This window comes from Dendropsophus ebraccatus, chromosome 7 (genome assembly GCF_027789765.1).
Source record: "Dendropsophus ebraccatus isolate aDenEbr1 chromosome 7, aDenEbr1.pat, whole genome shotgun sequence".
Lineage (NCBI taxonomy): Eukaryota > Metazoa > Chordata > Amphibia > Anura > Hylidae > Dendropsophus > Dendropsophus ebraccatus.
The window spans coordinates 91,749,026-91,769,190 of NC_091460.1; the positions used below are offsets into that span (position 1 = coordinate 91,749,026).

The 20,165-nt window shown below is 45.7% G+C and overlaps 1 protein-coding gene across 6 annotated transcripts in view; it reads left to right on the plus strand.

The window, feature by feature from the left end:
* Positions 1 to 292: 292 nt before the first annotated feature.
* The window catches only part of SIRT6 (sirtuin 6), a 65,410-nt gene continuing 45,537 nt past the window's right edge, over positions 293 to 20,165 (plus strand). For 3 of the 6 annotated variants that reach the window (XM_069977895.1, XM_069977896.1, XM_069977900.1), the window contains exons 1-2: positions 293 to 452; positions 15,608 to 15,735. In XM_069977895.1, the coding sequence (XP_069833996.1) occupies positions 387 to 452; positions 15,608 to 15,735 (194 nt within the window). In that variant the 5' untranslated portion in view covers positions 293 to 386. Of the gene's footprint in view, positions 453 to 510; positions 824 to 13,163; positions 13,307 to 15,607; positions 15,736 to 20,165 lie in introns of those variants that run through there. The other 3 variants (XM_069977897.1, XM_069977898.1, XM_069977899.1) reach the window with 3 other exon arrangements.

The window sequence follows — 20,165 nt, forward strand, 5'->3', positions numbered from 1 at the left end:
ATAACAGCGCACCCACAAACCTCTCCCTGCAGAGCATCACATAACAGTGCACCCACAAACCTCCCCCTGCAGAACATTGCACCCACATACACACTGACCCTGCAGAGCATCACATAGCAGTGCACTCACACACCCCTCAAAACAGTGGTTTACCTCCTGCTGATCATATACACTGCACTCGCTATACTGCTGCCTCATGAAAAGCCCGAGAAACCAGCTGCCTCATAGAAAACCTAGCAGAGGAAGATAGCTCCTCCCACACATGAGGCTGGTCACATGGGCATGACGTCATCAAAGGTCCTCAAGACCTACCTCTGGTAACTTCATTCTAGCATCTACCCTCCACCACCCCACCATCCCTGTTGGTGCTATAGAAGTTGCCGGTCATGTCTGTTAACTATGCCGCTGGCTTGTCCCCCTATCCTGACAAAGGGCGCTGCGGGCTGCCCGAGGTGAGTGACGTTGTAATGTAGCAGCAGCTACACAGAATCGTACAGCTCGGAAATTGTTGGTTTGTGGCCTGATGAGACAATACGGCTGAAGTCTAATAACCGGATGTCTAATGGCTGACGTTAGGAAGAGCCCAGCGCCGCCCCCTGTTGGCCGCACGGCGGTGCCGTCATACGTGTGTTGTCGGTGAATTGCTCTTTGTTCTGTGGACGTTTGTGTCAGCAAGAGTACAGTCGTGTTCCCATGTAGCAGAGGGCACTGGGTATGAGGGCACTGTCCTATTTCCATCCACTGCCTGGTCAGTGAAGGAGAAGAAACCCCTTATCTGGGACAAATTGATCAATAAGGATGGTACCCAGGCTGTGGTGTACATGTGAGTAATGTATCCTGTCCTGCTGTCCCCCACTGCAGGATCCCGGGGCTATGCTGACTGCTAGAGATGATATACAGTAATATGGAAGCAAATTGGATAGTTAGCTCAGCACTTATCAGCCGGCTGCCTTATAACTCAGTGCCCCTCAGTGTGGCTCTTCACTGGTTGCCTGGAAAACTGGATCCAGTCCTGGGAAAGATTCCGAGGACTGAATCCAGCTTTTCCCAGCACCCTGGGAGGAGCGGCACTGAATTAAAAGGCAGCAGGTTGATAAACTGAGTGCTGCGCTAACAATCCGATTTGCTTCGGTAATACTCTCATCTCGAATCGAACCTGCTGATAGCTCCCTAGTGCGCATGGGCCGCTGAAGGTGTGTCTTTTACCTTCACCCTCAGCGCTGTTCCCAAGCTGTTTGTTGTGAATTCTGATGCCAGTAGCGCTGTTAGGAGCTCAGCCAGCCCACCCATTGTTTTTTTTTTTGTTTTGTTTTTTCCCCCCAAAATATGTATTGGGTTTTCCAAAGAAAAAGTATAGAATGCAATACATAGACAATATACAGCGTTTCCAAAGCTCGGCATAAGATATAACATATAGAAAGCGGTCAAACAATCATATTGTTTGGAAGTACATAGTAAAGAATGCTGATTAATTTTCAAGCTTGTTAACTAAGAACTGAGAACAAAAAAGTAATTCAAACACAGCTCTCTAGACTCAAGACCGGACACCATAACATGTATCTATGTGGATTATCAGTTCCCTACTCCCTGCAAAGATTATGAAATTTGCAGAGCACCTGGCGTGCCTTTTATTGCACCCTTGCAGTACCACTTAATTAATTGAAATGGGCGCACAATGTCTCGTACTTCCTGGGCAGTATAATGGGTAAGGATAAACGGTTTCCACTTCTGAAAAAAACATTTCATGCCAGAATCCTTATGTCACTCTCTATCTAACTTGTCCACTCCTAAGGTGAATTTCATTTGTGTAATTACCATCTCTACATCCGGCACATTGGGGAGCAGCGAGTTGGTAAATAAACAACGTAGTACAACTAGCAGTGTGATATGAACCAACTGGGGCACGATTTTGGGACTATCCGCCCCTTCTGGGGGTCTCAGTTGGTGAAACAGTAGTTCTGTGGGGCTTAGAGTCAACTGAATCTTATAGAGATCACTAATGTAAGAAAGAATAGTGGTCCAATTAGATGCCGTTGGCTCACATGTCCACACTCCGTGCCACAGATTGGTCAGTGGGGTTCACCCCATTGGTATTCATTAAAAGGGGCCAGCTGGGGGCGGATCAGTGCGTGGAGGTGGTAGCCCTGTCCTCAGTACTCTTAAAGGGGTTATCCAGCGCTACAAAAACATGGCCACTTTCTCCCTACTGTTGTCTCCAGTTTGGGTGGGGTTTTGAACTCGGTTCCATTGAAGTAAATGGAGCTTAATTGCAAACTGCACCTGAACTGGAGACAACAGTAGGGGGAAAAGTGGCCATGTTTTTGTAGCGCTGGATAACCCCTTTAACCCCTTAAGGACAGAGCCTGAAATGGCCTTAATGACAGAGACAAATTTTATGAATATGACCAGTGTCACTTTATTCATTAATAACTTCGGGATGCTTTTACCTATCCGGCTGATTTTGAGATTGTTTTCTCGTGACATATTGTACTTTACATTTCTGGTAAATTGGAGTCGATACTCATAATGAATCTTTATGAAAAAAAAAACCAAATAATGTGAAAAAATGCATTTTTCCAACTTTGAAACTTTTTTGCGTATACAGAAAGTGGTTATACCACATAAATTATATATTAAATAGCATTAGCAACATGTCTACTTTATGTTGGCAGCATTTATTAAACTATCTTTAATTTTTTTTAGACGATAGGAAGCTTAAAACATTAGCAGCAAATTTCCAAATTTTCAGTAAAATTTCAAAATCAGATATTTTTAGGGACCTGTTCAGGTTTAAAGTGTATTTGAGGGGCCTGTATGTTAGAAAGCCCCACAAAGCACCCCATTTCAGAAACTGCACCCCCCACACTCTGCAAAAGCATATCCAGAAAGTGTTTTAACCCTTTAGGGGAGTCACAGAAATAAAAGCTAAGTGTGTAAGGAATTTGAAAATTTTAATTTTCTGTGCAGATTTTATTGTAATCCAATATTTTTCATAACTATAAACCTATTACCAGAGAAATGCACCCCAATAATTATTGTCCCGTTTCTGCAGTTTATAGAAATACCCCATATGTGACCCTATTGCGCTATTTGACGCAACCACAAGCCTCAGATATAAAGGAGCGCCTAGTGAATTTCAACGCCTCCGTTATATTTGGTCATTTTTGACTGTACCACTTCAGGTTGGCAGAGGCTCTGGGGTGCCAAAACCTAAAAAACACCCCTAAAGGGACATCATTTAGAAAACTACACCCCTCAAGGAATGTAACTAGGGGTGCGGTGAGCATTTGGACCCCAAAGGTGCTTAACAGATTTTCCGAACAATATGGCGTGAAAAAAGAAAAAATTATTTTTTACACTAAAACGTTGTTCTAGCCTTCAATTTTTCATTTTCTTAAAGGGATGAGAGGAAAAAAAAAGACACAAAACGTGTAGCGCAGTTTCTCCCTAGTACAGAAATACCCCACATGTGGCGATAAAGTGCCAACGGGGTGCAGGACGAGCCTCCAAAGGGAAGGAGCGCCAATTGGCTTTTGGAAGCTGAATTTCACTGGAAAGGATTTCAAGGGCCCTGTCGCATTTACAGAGCCCTCGTGCTGCCAAGACACTGGAAACCCCCCACAAGTGACCCCATTCTTGAAACTACACCCCTCAAGGAATCTAACAAGGGGTGCAGTGAGCATATGGACCCCACTGGTGACGGGCACAAATGTGGAACAATGTGACGTAAAAGTAAAAAATTTCATTTTTTCACTTTCATGGCACAAATGTGCCCGTCATCAAGGGGTCCATATCCTCACTGCACCCCTTGTTAGATTCCCTGAGGGGTGCAGTTTCCAGAATGGGGTCACTTGTGGGGGGTTTCCAGTGTTTTGGCAGCACGAGGGCTCTGTAAATGCGACATGGCGTTCATCATCCATTCTAGCCAAATCCAACCTCCAAAATCCAAATGGCGCTCCTTCCCTTCGGAGGCTTGCCCTGCACCCACATGGTGCTTTATGTCCACATGTGGGGTATTTACGGACTCGGGGGAAATTGCTCTACACATTGTTTTTTTTTCCTCTTTTAACCCCTTGTGAAAATGATAAATTCAAGGCTAAACCAACATTATAGTGTAAAAAATTTATTTCATTTTCACGCCACATTGTTCCACATTTGTGCCCGTCACCAGTGGGGTCCATATGCTCACTACACCCCTTGTTACATTCCTTGAGGGGTGCAGTTTCCATAATGGGGTCACTTGTGGGGGGTTTCAACTGTCTTGGCAACACAGGGGCCTTTTGAATGCAACATGGCCCCTCGAAATCCATTCCAGCCAAATCCAGCCTTCAAAAACCAAATGGCGCTCCGTCCCTTCGGAGGCTTACCCTGCACCCGCATGGCGCTTTATGTACACGTGGGGTATTTCCGTACTCAGGGGAAATTGCGCTACACATTAAATGTTTTTTTTTATCTTTTAACCCCTTGTGAAAATGAAAAAATCATGACAAGATTCATGATTTAGAGTAAAAATTTTACAAAAATTACACTAAATGTTGGTCTAGCCTTGATTTTTTTTTTCCATTTCCACAAGGGGTTAAAAAAGAAAATGAACACAAAACGTGTAGGGTAGTTTCCCCTGAGTACGAAAATACCCCACATGTGGGCATAATGTGCCATATGGGCACAGGGCAAGTCACCAAAGGGACAGAGCGCCATTTAGAGGCTGGAATGGAGGATGGAGGCCATGTCGCAATTATAAAGCTCCTGTGCTGCCAGGACAGTAGAAACCCCCGACAAGTGACCCCATTCTGGAAACTACACCCCATAAGGAATCTAACAAGGGGTGCAGTGAGCATATGGACCCCACTGGTGACGGGCACTTACGTAGAACATGTGCCGAGAAAATAAAAAATACAATTTTTTTCATTTTCACGTCCCAAATGTGGCCGTCACCAGGGGGCCATATCCCCACTACCCCCCTTTGTTAGATTCCTTATCGGGTGTAGTTTCCAGAATGGGGTCACTTGTGGGGGGTTTCTACTGTCCTGGCCGCACAGAGGCTTTGTAATTGCATCATGGCATCCTCTAATGGGAATGGCGGCCATACCTATTTAGCTGAGGAAAAGGGACAATTCTAATTTATTTGGGGGTATTAGGCCAATTTTTAGTTTATAAGGTTGAAAATGACAGGTGTCCATCAAATTCAACCTGTGTTGATCCAGAGGAAGGAAAAAAACCCTCGTGAGGCAGACGACAGTAGCCTCATCACTGGGAAAAATTCCTTCCCGACTCCATATTGGGGATCAGAATAATCCCTGGATCAACGTGACCCCTGAAATAGGAATAAGGGACAGAATTTAGATAATGTAGATCTCCAATGACGTGTGGTGCGCCTTGGAGCGATCCTGTATGCAGAGGCCGGGGTGATCAGGACAGGTGTCACACTGGAAAATGGTGTCCTTCCTGATCCCCCTGTTACTCCACACTCTGCGCTTCTTCTGGGGTCTCCCGTTCTCCAGTGTGGGGGACGTCACCTGGAAAATGTTGTCCTGGTGCGATACGGGGTCCTTCATATCCAGAAGCGCTGGGTCCGCTCCATGGCTGCTAAATATTAGGGCTCTATTACTGCTTCTGATATGTTCGGATTGTGCCGCAAGCTACAGTAGCTCGGGCAGCAAAGGAACCGGAAGAGGGGGGTGCTGGTATAAAAGTTATCCCTGTACAGGTGGTAACCTTTATCTAGCAGTGGGAAGATCAGTTCCCGGACGATCTTCCCACTTGTTCCGAGGATGGTGGGGGAGGGGGCATCTGGGGGCAGGATTCGGGTGTCCCTTCCATCATACACTCTAAGGGTACGTGCACACTGCGGAATCGCGACAGATAACCCTTCATGCATTCCGCAGCTGGCACCCACCGGCGGACTGATGCAGGCGCACGTCTCCACACGTGTCATAGACTCCATTCTATGCACGGGCGGATTCCGCTCTCCGTCCAACGTGTTCATTCTTTGGATGGACGACGGATTCCGCCCGTGCATAGAATGGAGTCTATGACACGGGTAGAGACATGCGCCCGCATCAGTCCACCGGCGGGTGCCAGCTGCGGAATGCACGAAGAGTTATCCTTTGCCATTCCGCAGTGTGCACGTACCCTAAATCTGTAAGAGTACCCAGAGGTACGCTCACACAGTTTGTAGAATTTCACACCATACCGTCATCTCTTATTGGGACGGTACTGGCGGAAAAGACGTGTCTGGGGGGCAGCGTACGCTACGCTACCCCCAGACACGTCATAGGATGATGAGGAGGATGATGATGAATGGAGGAAAGAAGGATCCCCCCCATTCATCCTTACTGGCTGTTTCGGTGTCGGAGGCAATAATAACGTATCCCTCTGACGCCGAAAACACCCTGGGGGCCATCTTTATACGGGGACTAGTATATGGGGTATGTAGTGGTGTAGTGTCAAACTTTATTCAATGTAGTGTGGTGTAATGTAGTGTTTTTTACGTGTTTTTTTACAGTAAGTATAAAAAAAAAACCTACGCCAACAAAGGAGTTGCTGATAAATGCCGCACTTATGTGCGGCACTTATTAGCAGACCGTGGCAGTAGAATATAGAAAAAAAACACCCTACGCCAAAAAGGAGGAGTTGCTGATTAGCAGCGCACTTTTGTGCGATGCTGATCAACACTCAGCGGCGATAGGGTGCGGAAAATAGAAAGAAAAAAAAATTGAAAAAAAACACAAACGTTTTCTACATTCTGAACATCCCTGTAGCTGCTGATAAGTGTATTACACATATCAGCCGCTAGAGGGCAGCAGAGCGCAAAATACGGAAAAAGCCGACGCTGGAGCCGAAAATAGCCGAGAGAAGCCGAACGTGACGTCACGGAGGAAGCCGAAGACCCGAACGAACACGAGGACGCCGCGAACCCGGAAGACGCCGATCAGGAGCCCGGGACAGGTGAATAATGTACAAATACCTGCTCTGGACCCCTCGGCTACCTAGCTGAGGGGTCCAGGGCAGGTATTTACTATTTTGTGGGACTCTGATCGCCGTGAACGGCCGGCCGGTACAGGACAGCCGTTTACGGCGATCGGGCCGGTGGCACGGTGACCACCATTACTTTTTACAGTAATGGCGGTCAGTGCCGTCCTCGGACAGCACCGACCGCCATTTTTTTCCGGGTCATCGGGTCACTGATGACCCGAAAGGTTCCGATCGCCGCTATTGGCTGATCTGAATTGATCAGCCAATAGCGGCGATCGTAAGCACGGGGGGTGTTAACCCCCCCCAGTGCCGTGAAGCTAAGATGGCCTGCTATGATTTATAGCAGGCCATCTTCCCCGATCGCTGTGTGCGAACACGCAGCGATCGGGGAAGCATCGGGCGTAAATTTACGCCCTGATGCGCCAAGTACCAGGGCGCGAGGGCTTAAGTTTACGCCCGATGTCGTTAAGGGGTTAATGGCCTTACAGGGCAGTGGATTTCACAGCAAATGGCATGGGAACAGCGCCAAGGATAGAGGTAAGAGACATGCCTCCATCCTTAGTGCAGGATAGATTTTTTTTAACCTTCTGATAATAAAGCAACTCTGTACCCACAATCTGCCCCCCCCCCCCCCCAAACCACTTATACCTACGGATAGCTTTTTTTAATCCCAATATCTGTCCTGGGGTCTGTTCGGCAGGTGATGCAGTTATTGTCCTAAAAAAAACAATTTTTAAACTTGCAACCCCGTGCCCAACGGCCGGGGCTTAGAGTATCTGTGCCCTAACTTTGCACCACACCTCTGTCCTTCCTCCCCACCCTCTTCATCATTAGGAATGCCACTGGAACATTTTCTCCTGTCTGAACATTGCACAGGTGCCTTAGCGATCCAACCCATGTTCAGTATTCACACAGCTGAGGAATAGGAGGCAATCTGCCTGAAGCATTCCTAATGATAAGGGGGGGGGGGGAGGTGGACAGAGAGGTTGTGCCAGCCTAATGAATACACAATCTAGGCCATGGCCGTTGGGCACGGGGCTGCCAGTTTAAAAGTTGTTTTTTAGGACAATACCTGCATCACCTGCCGGACAGATCTTGGATTAAAAGCGGCTATCCGAAGGTACAAGCGGTTTAGGGGGGGTCAGATTGTGGGTACAGAGTCGCTTTAAATTGCTGGCAACCCACTGCTTTGCACTTTCCACAGCTGCAGCAGGGTCTTGGCTGGCCAGGACCCTGCTGATTGAAAACTGTCATGGCTTCAGCCATTAATCCTAAACTAGATTTGGGCAGAACTGTAGGGGTAACCTTATATATTTATTAAAAGACCTTGTAGAGTGGCATTTCATTATTTGCAGATTACCCTAAGGGTACAAACACACACGGCATATACGTTGCATATTTACTGCTGCGATACGCAGCAGATTAGATCTCAATAACTAAACACAGCATCAAATCTGCTGCGTATCTGCTGCGTATACGCTGTGTGTGTTTGTACCCTTAGGGTACAAACCCACACACCGTATACACAGCAGATACGCAACAAATACGCAGCAGATTTGTTGGTACAGATTTGATGCTGTGTTCAGTTATTTAGATATAATCTGCTGCGTTTTTGCTGCGTATTTGCTGCGTGTTTGCTGCGTATTTGCTGCGTATCGCAGCAGTAAATACGCTGCTTATACGGTGTGTGGGTTTATACCCTAAGAGTGCATTCACATGTCCACAATTTTGCACAGTAAATGCATATAATGAATGTTCTCCCCAGCTGGCATGATTTAACAATATCATGCCGGCAGCGGGGGAAATGTTTTACTCTCTGCGACACTGTAGCAACAGAGGTGCAGAGATTCAAACAGTTTCCCCACTGCCAGCATAGTATTGATAAATCATGCCGGACGGGGAAAAACATGGGTAAAGTAATCACCACAGAAGAGGATAATAACATATTACAGAGGGATTTGGAGAAGCTACAGGCTTGGGCAGATAAATGGCAAATGACATTTAATGTGGATAAATGCCAAGGCTAATAACATCATGAGATGCATCAAAAGAGGCATAGATGCTAAAGATGACAACATAGTTTTCCCCTTTTTTAAATCACTGGTCAGACCACACATGGAATACTGTGTACAGCAACTGGGCACCTGTATATAAGAAGGACACAGCTGACCTGGAGCGGGTGCAGAGAGGTGTCCAGGTGAAATAAGGGAATGGGTGGGTAACAGTACCAAGACAGGTTATCAAGCTTGAGGCTATTTAGTTTAGAGAGGAGACGTTTTAGGGGGGAATCTAATCATCAGGTACAAATACAGTGGTGCCTTGGATTACTAGCATAATTCGTTCCGGAACTGCACTTTAATCCAAATCTTAAACCAAAGCAGATTTTCCCTTAAGGAATCATTTAAATGCAGACAAATGGTTCCACACCCCAAAAGTAATGATTTTTTCAAAATTCTAAATAACAGGTAAAACAAATGAAACAAACATTAAGGGTATATTCACACGAACGGTCTCGCAGTGAGATTCTCGCTGCGAGACCGACAGATCCTGGCAGTTCCCACAAACTATATACTAGAGTATGTAATTGTGCTGCCCTTAACCCCTTCTGCTCCCGGCCGGCTCCCCCGCTGTAAGCATACATTACCTGTCCTCGCTGCACGGGTCCGGCGTCCTGCTCTTCCGCCCGGCCAATCAATGTGTTGCCCAGCCGCAGCCACTGATTAGCCGGACGGGAGAGCAGGACGCCGGGCCCGTGCAGCGAGGACAGGTAATGTATGCTTACAGCGGGGGAGCCGGCCGGGAGCAGAAGGGGTTAAGGGCGGCAGAATGACATACTCGCTGCGGTCGTTCAGACCGCAGGGAGTATATAGTTTGTAGGAACTGCCAGGACCTGTCGGTCTCGCAGCGAGAATCTCGCTGCGAGACCGTTCGTGTGAATATACCCTTAGAAACATCTGAATGTCATATTATGAATTACTGTACAGTATTGCAATCAGCACATGGAGTATAGTAAGTGCATAAGAATGAAAAAACAACAGCAGCTTGTAGATAGAGGACGGAGCTTCAGATCCCCATAATGCAGGAGCGTAGTACAATAGGCTTGAATGGATAAGCAGGGCTGCTGTCAGAGGTCTGTGTGGTCACATGATAGCAATGGGGAAGGGATCAATCAGGAAGTGAGAATCACAGAGCTGTGCAGTAGGACAGTGACAGAACATTTTCTACACAGCAGTGTGTATATCTGAGTGTAAGTGCAGGCACATTATAGCAGCAGTGTGATTTAGAAAGTGAGGGAGACTTCCTGGGTCAGAGGACAGGGCTGTAGATCCTGCTATGCAGACCATGCCTTTCCCCCAATCCCCCTCTTACCCAGTACAGGGAGCTCTTAAACCTTTACAATTTTGAAAAACTGTGAGCTCTTCTTGCAAAACGTTCTCAAACCAAGTTATTCTTAAACCAAGGTACCACTGTATATGAATGGACAGTACGAAGATCTTTTTAGTAATTTTTTTTATACCTAGGACAATCAAAGGTATAGCAGACTGCACTGCTTTCACTCATATGGCAGGTGTACCTGTTTGGACCATGTATCCAGCAGCAAGTCCGAAAGCAGTAACAATAACCAAAGTATAAGAGGCAAAGAATGGTACTCGCCAGCTGCAGCTTGAATAAAATCCGGCTTTTATTAGAACTTCAGGATAGCAGGGTAGAACACAGAGCAGGTGACTGCAGTTTCACGCGACAGCGACGCTTCGTCAAACCCTAACGCATGACTCATACATCACCCCTTTATCAATGACACAAACAATCAAGCACTGTCTTTGGTCATGTCCAGCGGTGTCAAATGTATGGATGGAAGAATATGCATATGCCAAACAGGTGTGGAAGGTCACTCTCCCGTTTACCCCCCAAACCGCAATATTTCATATTCTATCACTAGACACACCAGGGTTGGAATTAAACTGAACCCCAGTCCTAATTGTCCACACATTTCTTCTGGTGGTGAAGAAGTGTCTTCTTAGGCATTGGCTACAGTCTTATGTACCGACATTAGTAGAGATTAAAGATACCATGAGTCAACTGTTACATCTTGATAGGATTGAGACTGAACGTCATACAGAAAAGGGTGCAAAAGGGTTCTTTCGGAAATGGAGAGTATTTATTGAACATCACTATACATCAGGTGAAATTGAGGAACTAATGTCTGTCTTTAGATACACAGAGTGGTATAATAAAGAGGTGCTGAAGAATAATTTGGGAAAGCTTCAACTGCGGGAGAGGAGGGTAAACTAAATACTAGAGCTATATGGATGAGAGAAGAGAGGGATGGGGGGGATTAGGGGAGGAGGTGGCAGGGTTATAGTTGGGGTAATAATGATGATGGTTAAGTTCAATTTTCTTTCCTAGCAACGCTTGTACTTTATATCTACGTTATATGGTGGAAAAATCTCTGAAATGACAATGTGGGATTATTTTCTTGACTAAGGACATTTTCTCCAGTATTATGTGTAATTTTTGTGTGGGTATGCCCTATGTTATGTTTTTGACCCCAACAAAACAGACATTATGGTCTGCGTGCAGGCCTCTGTGTTGTATTGAATGTCTTTTCAATAAAAAGATTTTGGGAAAAAAAAAAAACAACAAACACAATCAAGGACTAAGGTAACATGCTATGTGAATACACTAGTAGGTTTATATAATTTCTAGTATTTAACCCTAAATTTCCCAGAGCCTCATATCTGATATATTCATTTTCCTTTTTTAAAAAAGCAGTTTGTCTATCGCCCCCAACCCTCTGCTGTGGTACAATACAAAGACCCAAGAAGCTCAACTGGGAAGTATCACCATGGTGAACATCAATCATGTGTTTTATCACCCCGGGACTTCCTTTCCCGATACGTATGCACCGTATGTGCTCAGAAAATCCTATTTTCCTATATAGTATCTTCCGCAAGTGCAGAACAGAGCATACACAACAAACAGCTTTTACACGTTGTAAAGTCATTTACTACATGTACATGTTCTCCTAATCTCACATGGCGTCCATTTTTTAGGGAGTTGCACTGGCGACGCTGGCCACACTTATGATTACCCTTTGCTGCATCTAAGGATAACCATGTAGATCCCACTTTATTTTTGGGCTCCATCTGACCATGAACCAATAAATCACAAAGGTTCTGTGCCCTCCTAAATGTTACAGTAGGTTTTGCACTTGCTATATCTTTTGACACCTCATCTTGTTGCACAATATGGCAGTTATTATAGATGGGATTTTGAATGACCTGTTCAATCAGAGTATAGTCAAAAGAAAAAACAACACTTCTTTTATTAATTTTTTTTCCTTGTTTTTTTCCTTTTTGTTAGGGACCTATTCACACTGCTTGCCTTTTTCATGGCGTCTTTGATCATTTTTTCAGGACATCCCGAGCTAGTAGGCGTCGACTCAGTTCCTCTGCCTGATTTTGAAAAGACAATCATCATTATTAATCCTCCTTATGCTACATTTACACGAAGCGATAGTTTGCCCAATTGATTGTAACGATTTTGAAGCAGTGATTTGGTTTTTATAACAATCGGCATTTAGACGAATAAATCGTTAGAAAAATCGTTTGAAAATTCAAAAGAAAAATCGTTATTGCGATCATGCAGTTATTGCGTGATTGCACAGTTATGCTCAGACAATCGCGGCTGAGCAGCTATTGACGCGGCAGAGGGGCACCGGCACAAGAAGCGGATGGAGCGATTCGGCCGGCCGCCCAAAGATGACATCATTGTCACAAGATGGCGGACGGGGGTCGACAAAAATCAGGTAACCCTGCCGGGTCTGGCGTGGGTGGGGGGAAACACGTGGGAAGGGGGCCATTCACATACATAACATACATTACAAAATTGTATAACTTTTGTAATGTGTGTTGTTTTGTGAATAATTGTTTAGCATCCGCACTACCCCTTTAAATCTAACAGGGAATTTACTGCTTTGTTTGTGTGTGTCACTGATAAAGTTGCATATAAAAGAGGTGACGTATGTGTGCTAGGGTTTGACGAAGCGGCGTTGTGTCGTGAAACTGCAGTCATCTGCTCTCTGTTCTACTCTGCTATTCTGAAGTTCTAATAAGAGCCGGATTTTATTCAAGCTGCAGCTGGTGAGTGCTGTTCTTTGCCTCTCATACTTTGGTTTTTACACCTAGGTCTGTAACCATGACAAGAGGACATCCTCTATGTCTAGAGGACAGAAGGTTTCACCACCAGCACTGGTGGTGATTCTTTACTGTAAGAGCAGTGAGAGTATGGAACCCTCTTCCACATGATGTTCCAATGGCTAATTCATTATGTAAGTACAAGGGAGGCCTGGATGCTTTTCTTGAAAAATATATTATTAAAAGTTATTTGCACTAGATTTCATGTGATAGGATGGTTATCCAGGGATTATTCTGATTGCCATATTGGACTTAGGAAGGAAATGTTCTCCCTGTGATGGGGCAATTTTTGCCTTCCTCTGGGTCAACTTTATGAACTCTTGTCTTCTTTTAACCTTATTTGCTATGTAACTGTAGTCGCAGACCTCGTTTGCTAGTATACCTTAAGGGTACGTTCACATTTACCGGATCCGCAGCTGATTTTCTGCTGCGGATCCCCAGCAGATCCACAGCAGATTTCACTTAAATAACTGAACACAGCATCAAATCTGTACCATCAAATCTGCTGCAGATCAGCTGCGGATCCTGTAGGTGTGAACGCACCCTAAAGGGATCTTTTCACCCTGGGAGAGTGGGCCAACCCCTCCCTACTGCTGGATATAGCCCATCCTACTTACCCCCTCCTGCTATTACCGATACTGGTCCCATTGCCAGGAAATCACCACCGCCCCTCTGTTCGCTTATTGTGCAAATGAGCAGAGATGAGTCCAATTCCCCCTTAGGAAATCCCTGAAGCAATGATTTCCTAAGAGCATCGGACTCCTCTCTGCTCATTTGCATAATGAGTGAGCAGAGAAGCGGTGGCAATTTCCCTACAATGGGATTGGTAGGCGGGGATAAGTATGGGGGGCACTATCCAGGGGTGGGGTGGGTTCAGCCTTTAACCCTTTCCCGCACGAGGACGTAACTGTACGTCCTCGCGCGGGTGCGGGCGTTCAGAGCGGGGCCGTGCGGCGACCCCGCTCTGAACCGCGGCGGTCCTGGGTGCCGCTTTTAGCCCGGGACCGCCGGTATTAGCGGGCAGGGTCCGATCGCCGTGCCCGCTAATACAGGAATCAGATGCAGCTGTCAAACATGACAGCTGCATCCGATTACCGGATACAGCATATCCCTGGTGTCTAGTGGCGGAGATCGCTCCTCTGGGACGTTGTCCCGGAGGAGCAATCTTCCTGTCTGATGCCGGCCAGGAACTCGTCCAAGATGGCGCCGTCCCCGCCTCGGCACTGCAGCAGCCGAAAGCAAACGAGTGCCGATCTCATTGATCTTTGCTGTATATCTATACAGCAAAGATCTCAATGAGAGATCAAAGTATATACACTAGAAGTCCCCTAGGGAAAAAAAAAGTGTTGTCATTAGTAAAAAGCCCCCTCCCCCAATAAAAGTCTGAATCACCCCCCTTTTCCCAGGTTATAAATAAATAAATAAACATGTTTGCTATCGCCACGTGCGTAATTGCCCGAACTATTAATTAATCACATTCCTGATCTCGCACGGTAAACGGCGTCAGCGCAAGAAAATCCCAAAGTGCAAAATTGCGCATTTTTGGTCGCATTAAATCCAGAAAAATTTTATAAAAAGCGATCAAAAAGTCGTATATGCGCAATCAAGGTATCGATAGAAAGTAAACATCATGGCGCAAAAAAAAGGGCACTTCATACAGCCCAATAGACCAAAGGATAAAAGCGCTATAAGCCTGGTAATGGAGCGATTTTAAGGAATGTATATTTGTTAACAATGGTTTGAATTTTTTACAGGCCATCAGATACAATATAAATTATACATGTTATATTTCGTTTTAATCGTAACGATTTGAGGAACATGCATAACAAGTCAGTTTTACCCCAGGGCGAATGGCGTAAAAACACATTCCCCCCAAATAAAAGAAATGCGTTTTTTTTTCAATTTCACCACACTTTGAATTTTTTCCTGTTTTCGCAGTGTTCTTTATGCAAAAATTCAGCCTGTCATTGCAAAGTACAATTAGTGACGCAAAAAATAAGGGTTCATGTGGGTTTTTAGGTGTAAAAATGCAAGTGCTATGGCCTTTTAAGCACAAGGTGGAAAAAACGCAAACGAAAATTAGCCTGGTCCCGAAGGGGTTAAGCTCTCTCCAGCACTTGTGGCTGGTGAGCCCTGTGTAACCATAAAAAATTATTGGGGAGATTTATCAAACCTGGTGTGAAGTGAAACTGGCTCAGTTGCCCCCAGCAACCAATCACCTTTCCACCTATTATTTTCCAAAGAGTCTGTGAGGAATGAAAGGTGGAATCTGATTGGTTGCTAGGGGCACCTGAGACAGTTTCACTTTACACCAGGTTTGATAAATCTCCCCCAATAGATATGTAATGTACACTCACTAATAGTATTATATTTTGTATTATTATTATATTTTAAATAATAGATGTGTAATGGTTTTATTATTTGCCCTTTTCTAGATGTTTGACTCGCCAGAAGATCTGCATCAAAAAGTGAAGGAACTTGCTGATATGGTTCAGAAAGCCTCACATGTCGTCTTTCATACAGGAGCTGGAATAAGCACGTCATGCGGGATCCCAGATTTTAGGTGGGAAAATTTGATGAATAATATAAGTTACTATTTAAATAAATTTTTTTTTTTTTATTAAATTTTCCAACAAAAAAAAAAAAAAAAAATTTTTTTTACATACAAACACGTCATCTCTCCAAAGAGTAAAGAGAGAGGAATATAACAGAAAGTGAAATATCACATATGAGGTACATACAGAAATATATGGTGAAGGGACAGAGGCATCTGGCATGTCACAGGGCAACACAAAACCACTGAATTCACATTTGTGCCTGGGCACGGTGAACTTCCATATCTTGGCAATATAACACATAGAAATTTCCCCCCCCTCGTCTCCCTTGTCCCATCACCCACCCCTCTTCTGGGACACAAGGACAGCTAAGGAGATACATTACTACCAGGGTCTCCTAGATTTGGTTGTCGGACACGTAAGCGCCCCAAGGTTCCTGCCAGGTCATGCCTACAGTACCACTCAGTGAGTCTAAAGGGGTACATTATATCATGTATCTCTTGAGCTGTGTGATGGGATTCCAAAAAGGAACGCCAGCGGTCGAAAAACCCCTTAATCCCTGAGTGTTTGTGACGTTCAGCATAAACTCTATCAATGCCAAAGAGTCTTTTTAGCTGAGATATTACCATAGGGACATCTGGAGTCTTATTTGAGAGCCACTCCTGGAACAAACACCGCAATGCTACATGTATGGCTATGTGTACTACGTCAGGTATCTTTACCACTGTGTCTTCCTCCGGGGGTCTTAATTGATGGAAGAGAAAGGCCTGGGGGGAGTGTGATATCTCTATCTTCCAGTGCGTGTGAACATAGGCAGCTATGGCCCTCCAGTATGTTTGGGTGTGTGTGCAACCCCATACCCCGTGCCACAGATTAGTAAGGGGCTGTTCACATTTTGGGCAGGCTGTGATTCTGTCAGGAAATTGCGGAGAGGGGAGTATGTTGAAACCATAGAGTGCATTATGTGCTAATTTGAAATAAGTTTCTCTCCATCTTTCATTTATTATGCATTTTCTGATCTTTTGCCACCCTTGCAAGATTTGTTCCTGAATTTGCTGATCAGACGTCCATCTAGCCCATGTCGGGAATAGGGCTGTCTTGTCAATTTTTAGGAAAGAATCTCTAAGGGCATTATACAATACTGATATGGAAGGCTTCCCAGGAGTGGCCCCCATGATGTCATCCAAAGTATGGTTTTGAGCCTCTTCCCCCAAGTTCCGCAGCCTGGTAAAGCAGAATGAATACACCTGCTGGACATAGAGGAAGTGAGACTGAGGAAGAGCAAATTTAGACAGGATTTCCGATGGGGTGAACCATTGCCGACTCTCGGGATTAATCAGATGACCCGCCTGTGTGACTCCCCTGGTCATCCATTGCAACGCCCATCCTGGGGAACTTCCCCAAGGGGGTTCTGGATGTCCAAAGAGAGGCATCCTTTTGGACAAGAGAAAGGGAAGTTTAAATATCTTTCGTACCTCCCTCCACGCCATCACTGTATCTTTCAGAATGGTAAAGCTCTTGAGCTGCGTCGGCATTCGAGAGTGAGAGGTGTGTAGAAGTGCCACCGGGTTCCAGGGTTGAAGGAGTGCTGACTCAAGGGGGAAGTTAGAATGATAGGAGGAACCATGTAGCCAGTCAATAACATGACGGAGAAGACAGACTATATTGTATCCCCTAACATTCGGGAAGTTAAGCCCCCCATCCAATTTGCTCAGGGCCAATTTTTGGAAGGCAATTCTCGGGCGTCTACCCGCCCATATAAATGTGGAGAAGGTCTGGCGAAGTTTGTTTATGTCAGTGTGTTTTATAAGCAGGGGTAGGGTTTGAAGTGGGTACAACAACCGCGCAAAACTGATCATCTTTACCAGGTGACAGCGTCCCATAAAGGTGATTGGCAATTGTGCCCACTTACGCAGTTCTGAGTAGATTTTGTTCAGTAGTGGAGGATAGTTTAGGGAGTACAAAGAGTCCGGCGTTTTCCCCACCTTGATCCCCAGATAAGTTATATGTGACTTAGCTACCTGTACAGAAGATGGCCTATTTACACGCGCCCAAGGGGGGGGAGATGGACCCAGAGGGAGGAGCTCACTTTTAGCAAAATTTATTTTATATCCTGAAAGCTTACCATAGTCAGTCAGGAAACTAAATAATGCGGGTAGGCTGGTGTGGGGGTTATTAAGAAAAATTAGGAGATCGTCCGCAAAGAGGGTCGTTTTAACTGATCTGCCACCCACCTGAATACCCTCGAACATGTCCGAGGTTTCTAGATATTTGGCTAGAGGCTCTATGATCAAATCGAATAATAAGGGGGAAAGCGGGCATTCCTGTCGGGTGCCCCTTCCTAATGGGATTGGGGCTGACAAGAGCCCCGGGGTATGGACCCTCGCTATCGGATTAGTGTATAGGCCCCCCAAAAACGCCTGAAAGCGCCCTCCAATAGAGAATTTGTCTAACACCGCCCACAGCCAATCCCAGCGAACATTGTCGAACGCTTTCTCCGCGTCTAGAGACAATAAAGCAGGGTTGTCGTTTGGCTGAGGGCGGTGTCGGATCCTATCCAAGACCACCAGCACTTTTCTAATATTAGTGACTGCCGACCTATTTCTAATAAATCCCACTTGCGCCTCCCCCACCAGGTCAGGCATGTAATTGGCTAGTCGGTCTGCTAGTATTTTGGTCAGTAGTTTAATGTCATGATTTATTAGCGAGATTGGGCGGTACGATCCCGGGTCTGTGGGGTCTTTACCCGGCTTAGGGAGAACTTTTATGTACGCCATTTTTGCTCCTGCCGGGACATTGCCTGTGGTAAACATAGAGTTAAAATGTGCAGTGAGACTTGGTGCGATCTGGTCTGTTAATGTTTTAAAAAATTCACCCGTAAACCCGTCGGGTCCGGGAGCCTTGCCATTTGAGGAGGCCTTTATAGCCCCACGGACTTCCTCCTCAGTAATTTCTGCGTTTAGCACCTCCTGCTGCTCCATAGAGAGTGAAGGAAGTGATAAATCCGCTAGAAAAGTGGACAAGGTACCCGTCTCCAAAGGGGGTGTGGAATAAAGTGATGTGTAATAATCCCCTAGGATTTTATTTATTTGGGTCGGGGTAGTGTGCAAGGTCCCCTGTTGGTCTCTCAGGGCTAATACATGGGCCGGGGGATGTCTACCTTTTGCTAGTCTAGCCAGGAGTCTGCCCGCCTTGTTACCGTAGCGGAAAAATTCCACCTCGCCTTGGGATCGATACAGCCTATCCCTCCTGTCCAGCCATAGCTCATAGTCAGCCTTTGCTGCTTGCCAGGCCTCCCTGTTGGAGTCAGATGAGTCCCCCAGGAAGGCTGTGTAAGCGTTTCTAAGGTGATCACTCGCCGTCTTATATTGAGCGGCGGTTTTTTTTTTCATCGAGGTGACATGAGCTATTAATTTACCTCTAAGAACAACCTTGCTAGTTTCCCAGAATAGTTGGGGAGTGGATTTGTGTTCCGCATTATAATAATCGAACTCCGTCCACCACCCCCTCAAAAGCTCAACAAACGTTTCATCCTCCGTCATAAAGGAGGGAAACCGCCAAATAAACTCGTTACCCGTCGGGCAGGATGGGAATAGGGTCAATATAACCGGAGAATGATCCGTGATGACTAGGTCCCCATGTTTTACCGATTCTACCCTGCGGCTGAGTATTGGGTTAGTCAATATGTAGTCTATTCTAGACCAGGATTGGTGGGGGTGTGAGAAGTGGGTGAAGTCCCTGTCGGCTGGATGCGTGAGTCGCCATGCGTCCTCCAGGCCTGTCAGTTCCAGGAAACCCGGTAGCACTCTATCTCTAGACCGGTATTGCGTAGGGTTTGTTGAGGGTCCCTTCCTGTCCTCTTTTGGATCGAGGACCGTGTTAAAATCCCCCCCCACTACTTTCTTCTGAGTGGTATCTGCATTTAGCTTATCTGCCAGTGCTGAGAAAAAGGTCGTGTTATCCCCATTGGGGGCGTATATATTAAAAATGCTATACTGGTCCCCTTGGTGGTCTATAATCAGGTGCGAGACCCTTCCTTCATCATCATTAGTGTGAGATACTAGCTTAAATTGGAAGGACTTATGAATCAGCGTAATAACTCCCGCCTTACCGTTCACTGATGGGGACCCATAGACGCTGCCAACCCAGAATCGTTGCATTCTATTCATGTCCTCCGCCTCTAGGTGTGTTTCCTGCATCATTACTATGTCGGGGCGGTGGTTCTTCAGAAAGCGGAGTAGCTGCACTCGCTTATTGGGCGATCTTAACCCCTTAACGTTCCATGTTATGAGTCTAACCATGATGAGTCGAGACAAAGATAGAATGCAAGGATAATCTGTAGTAAGGAAATCGCATTAGAGAGAGCATTTTCAGCAGTGGATACCCTATGCCCACAGGTCTGTCTAAGCTCATATTTGAATTCCCCCCTCCCCTCTCC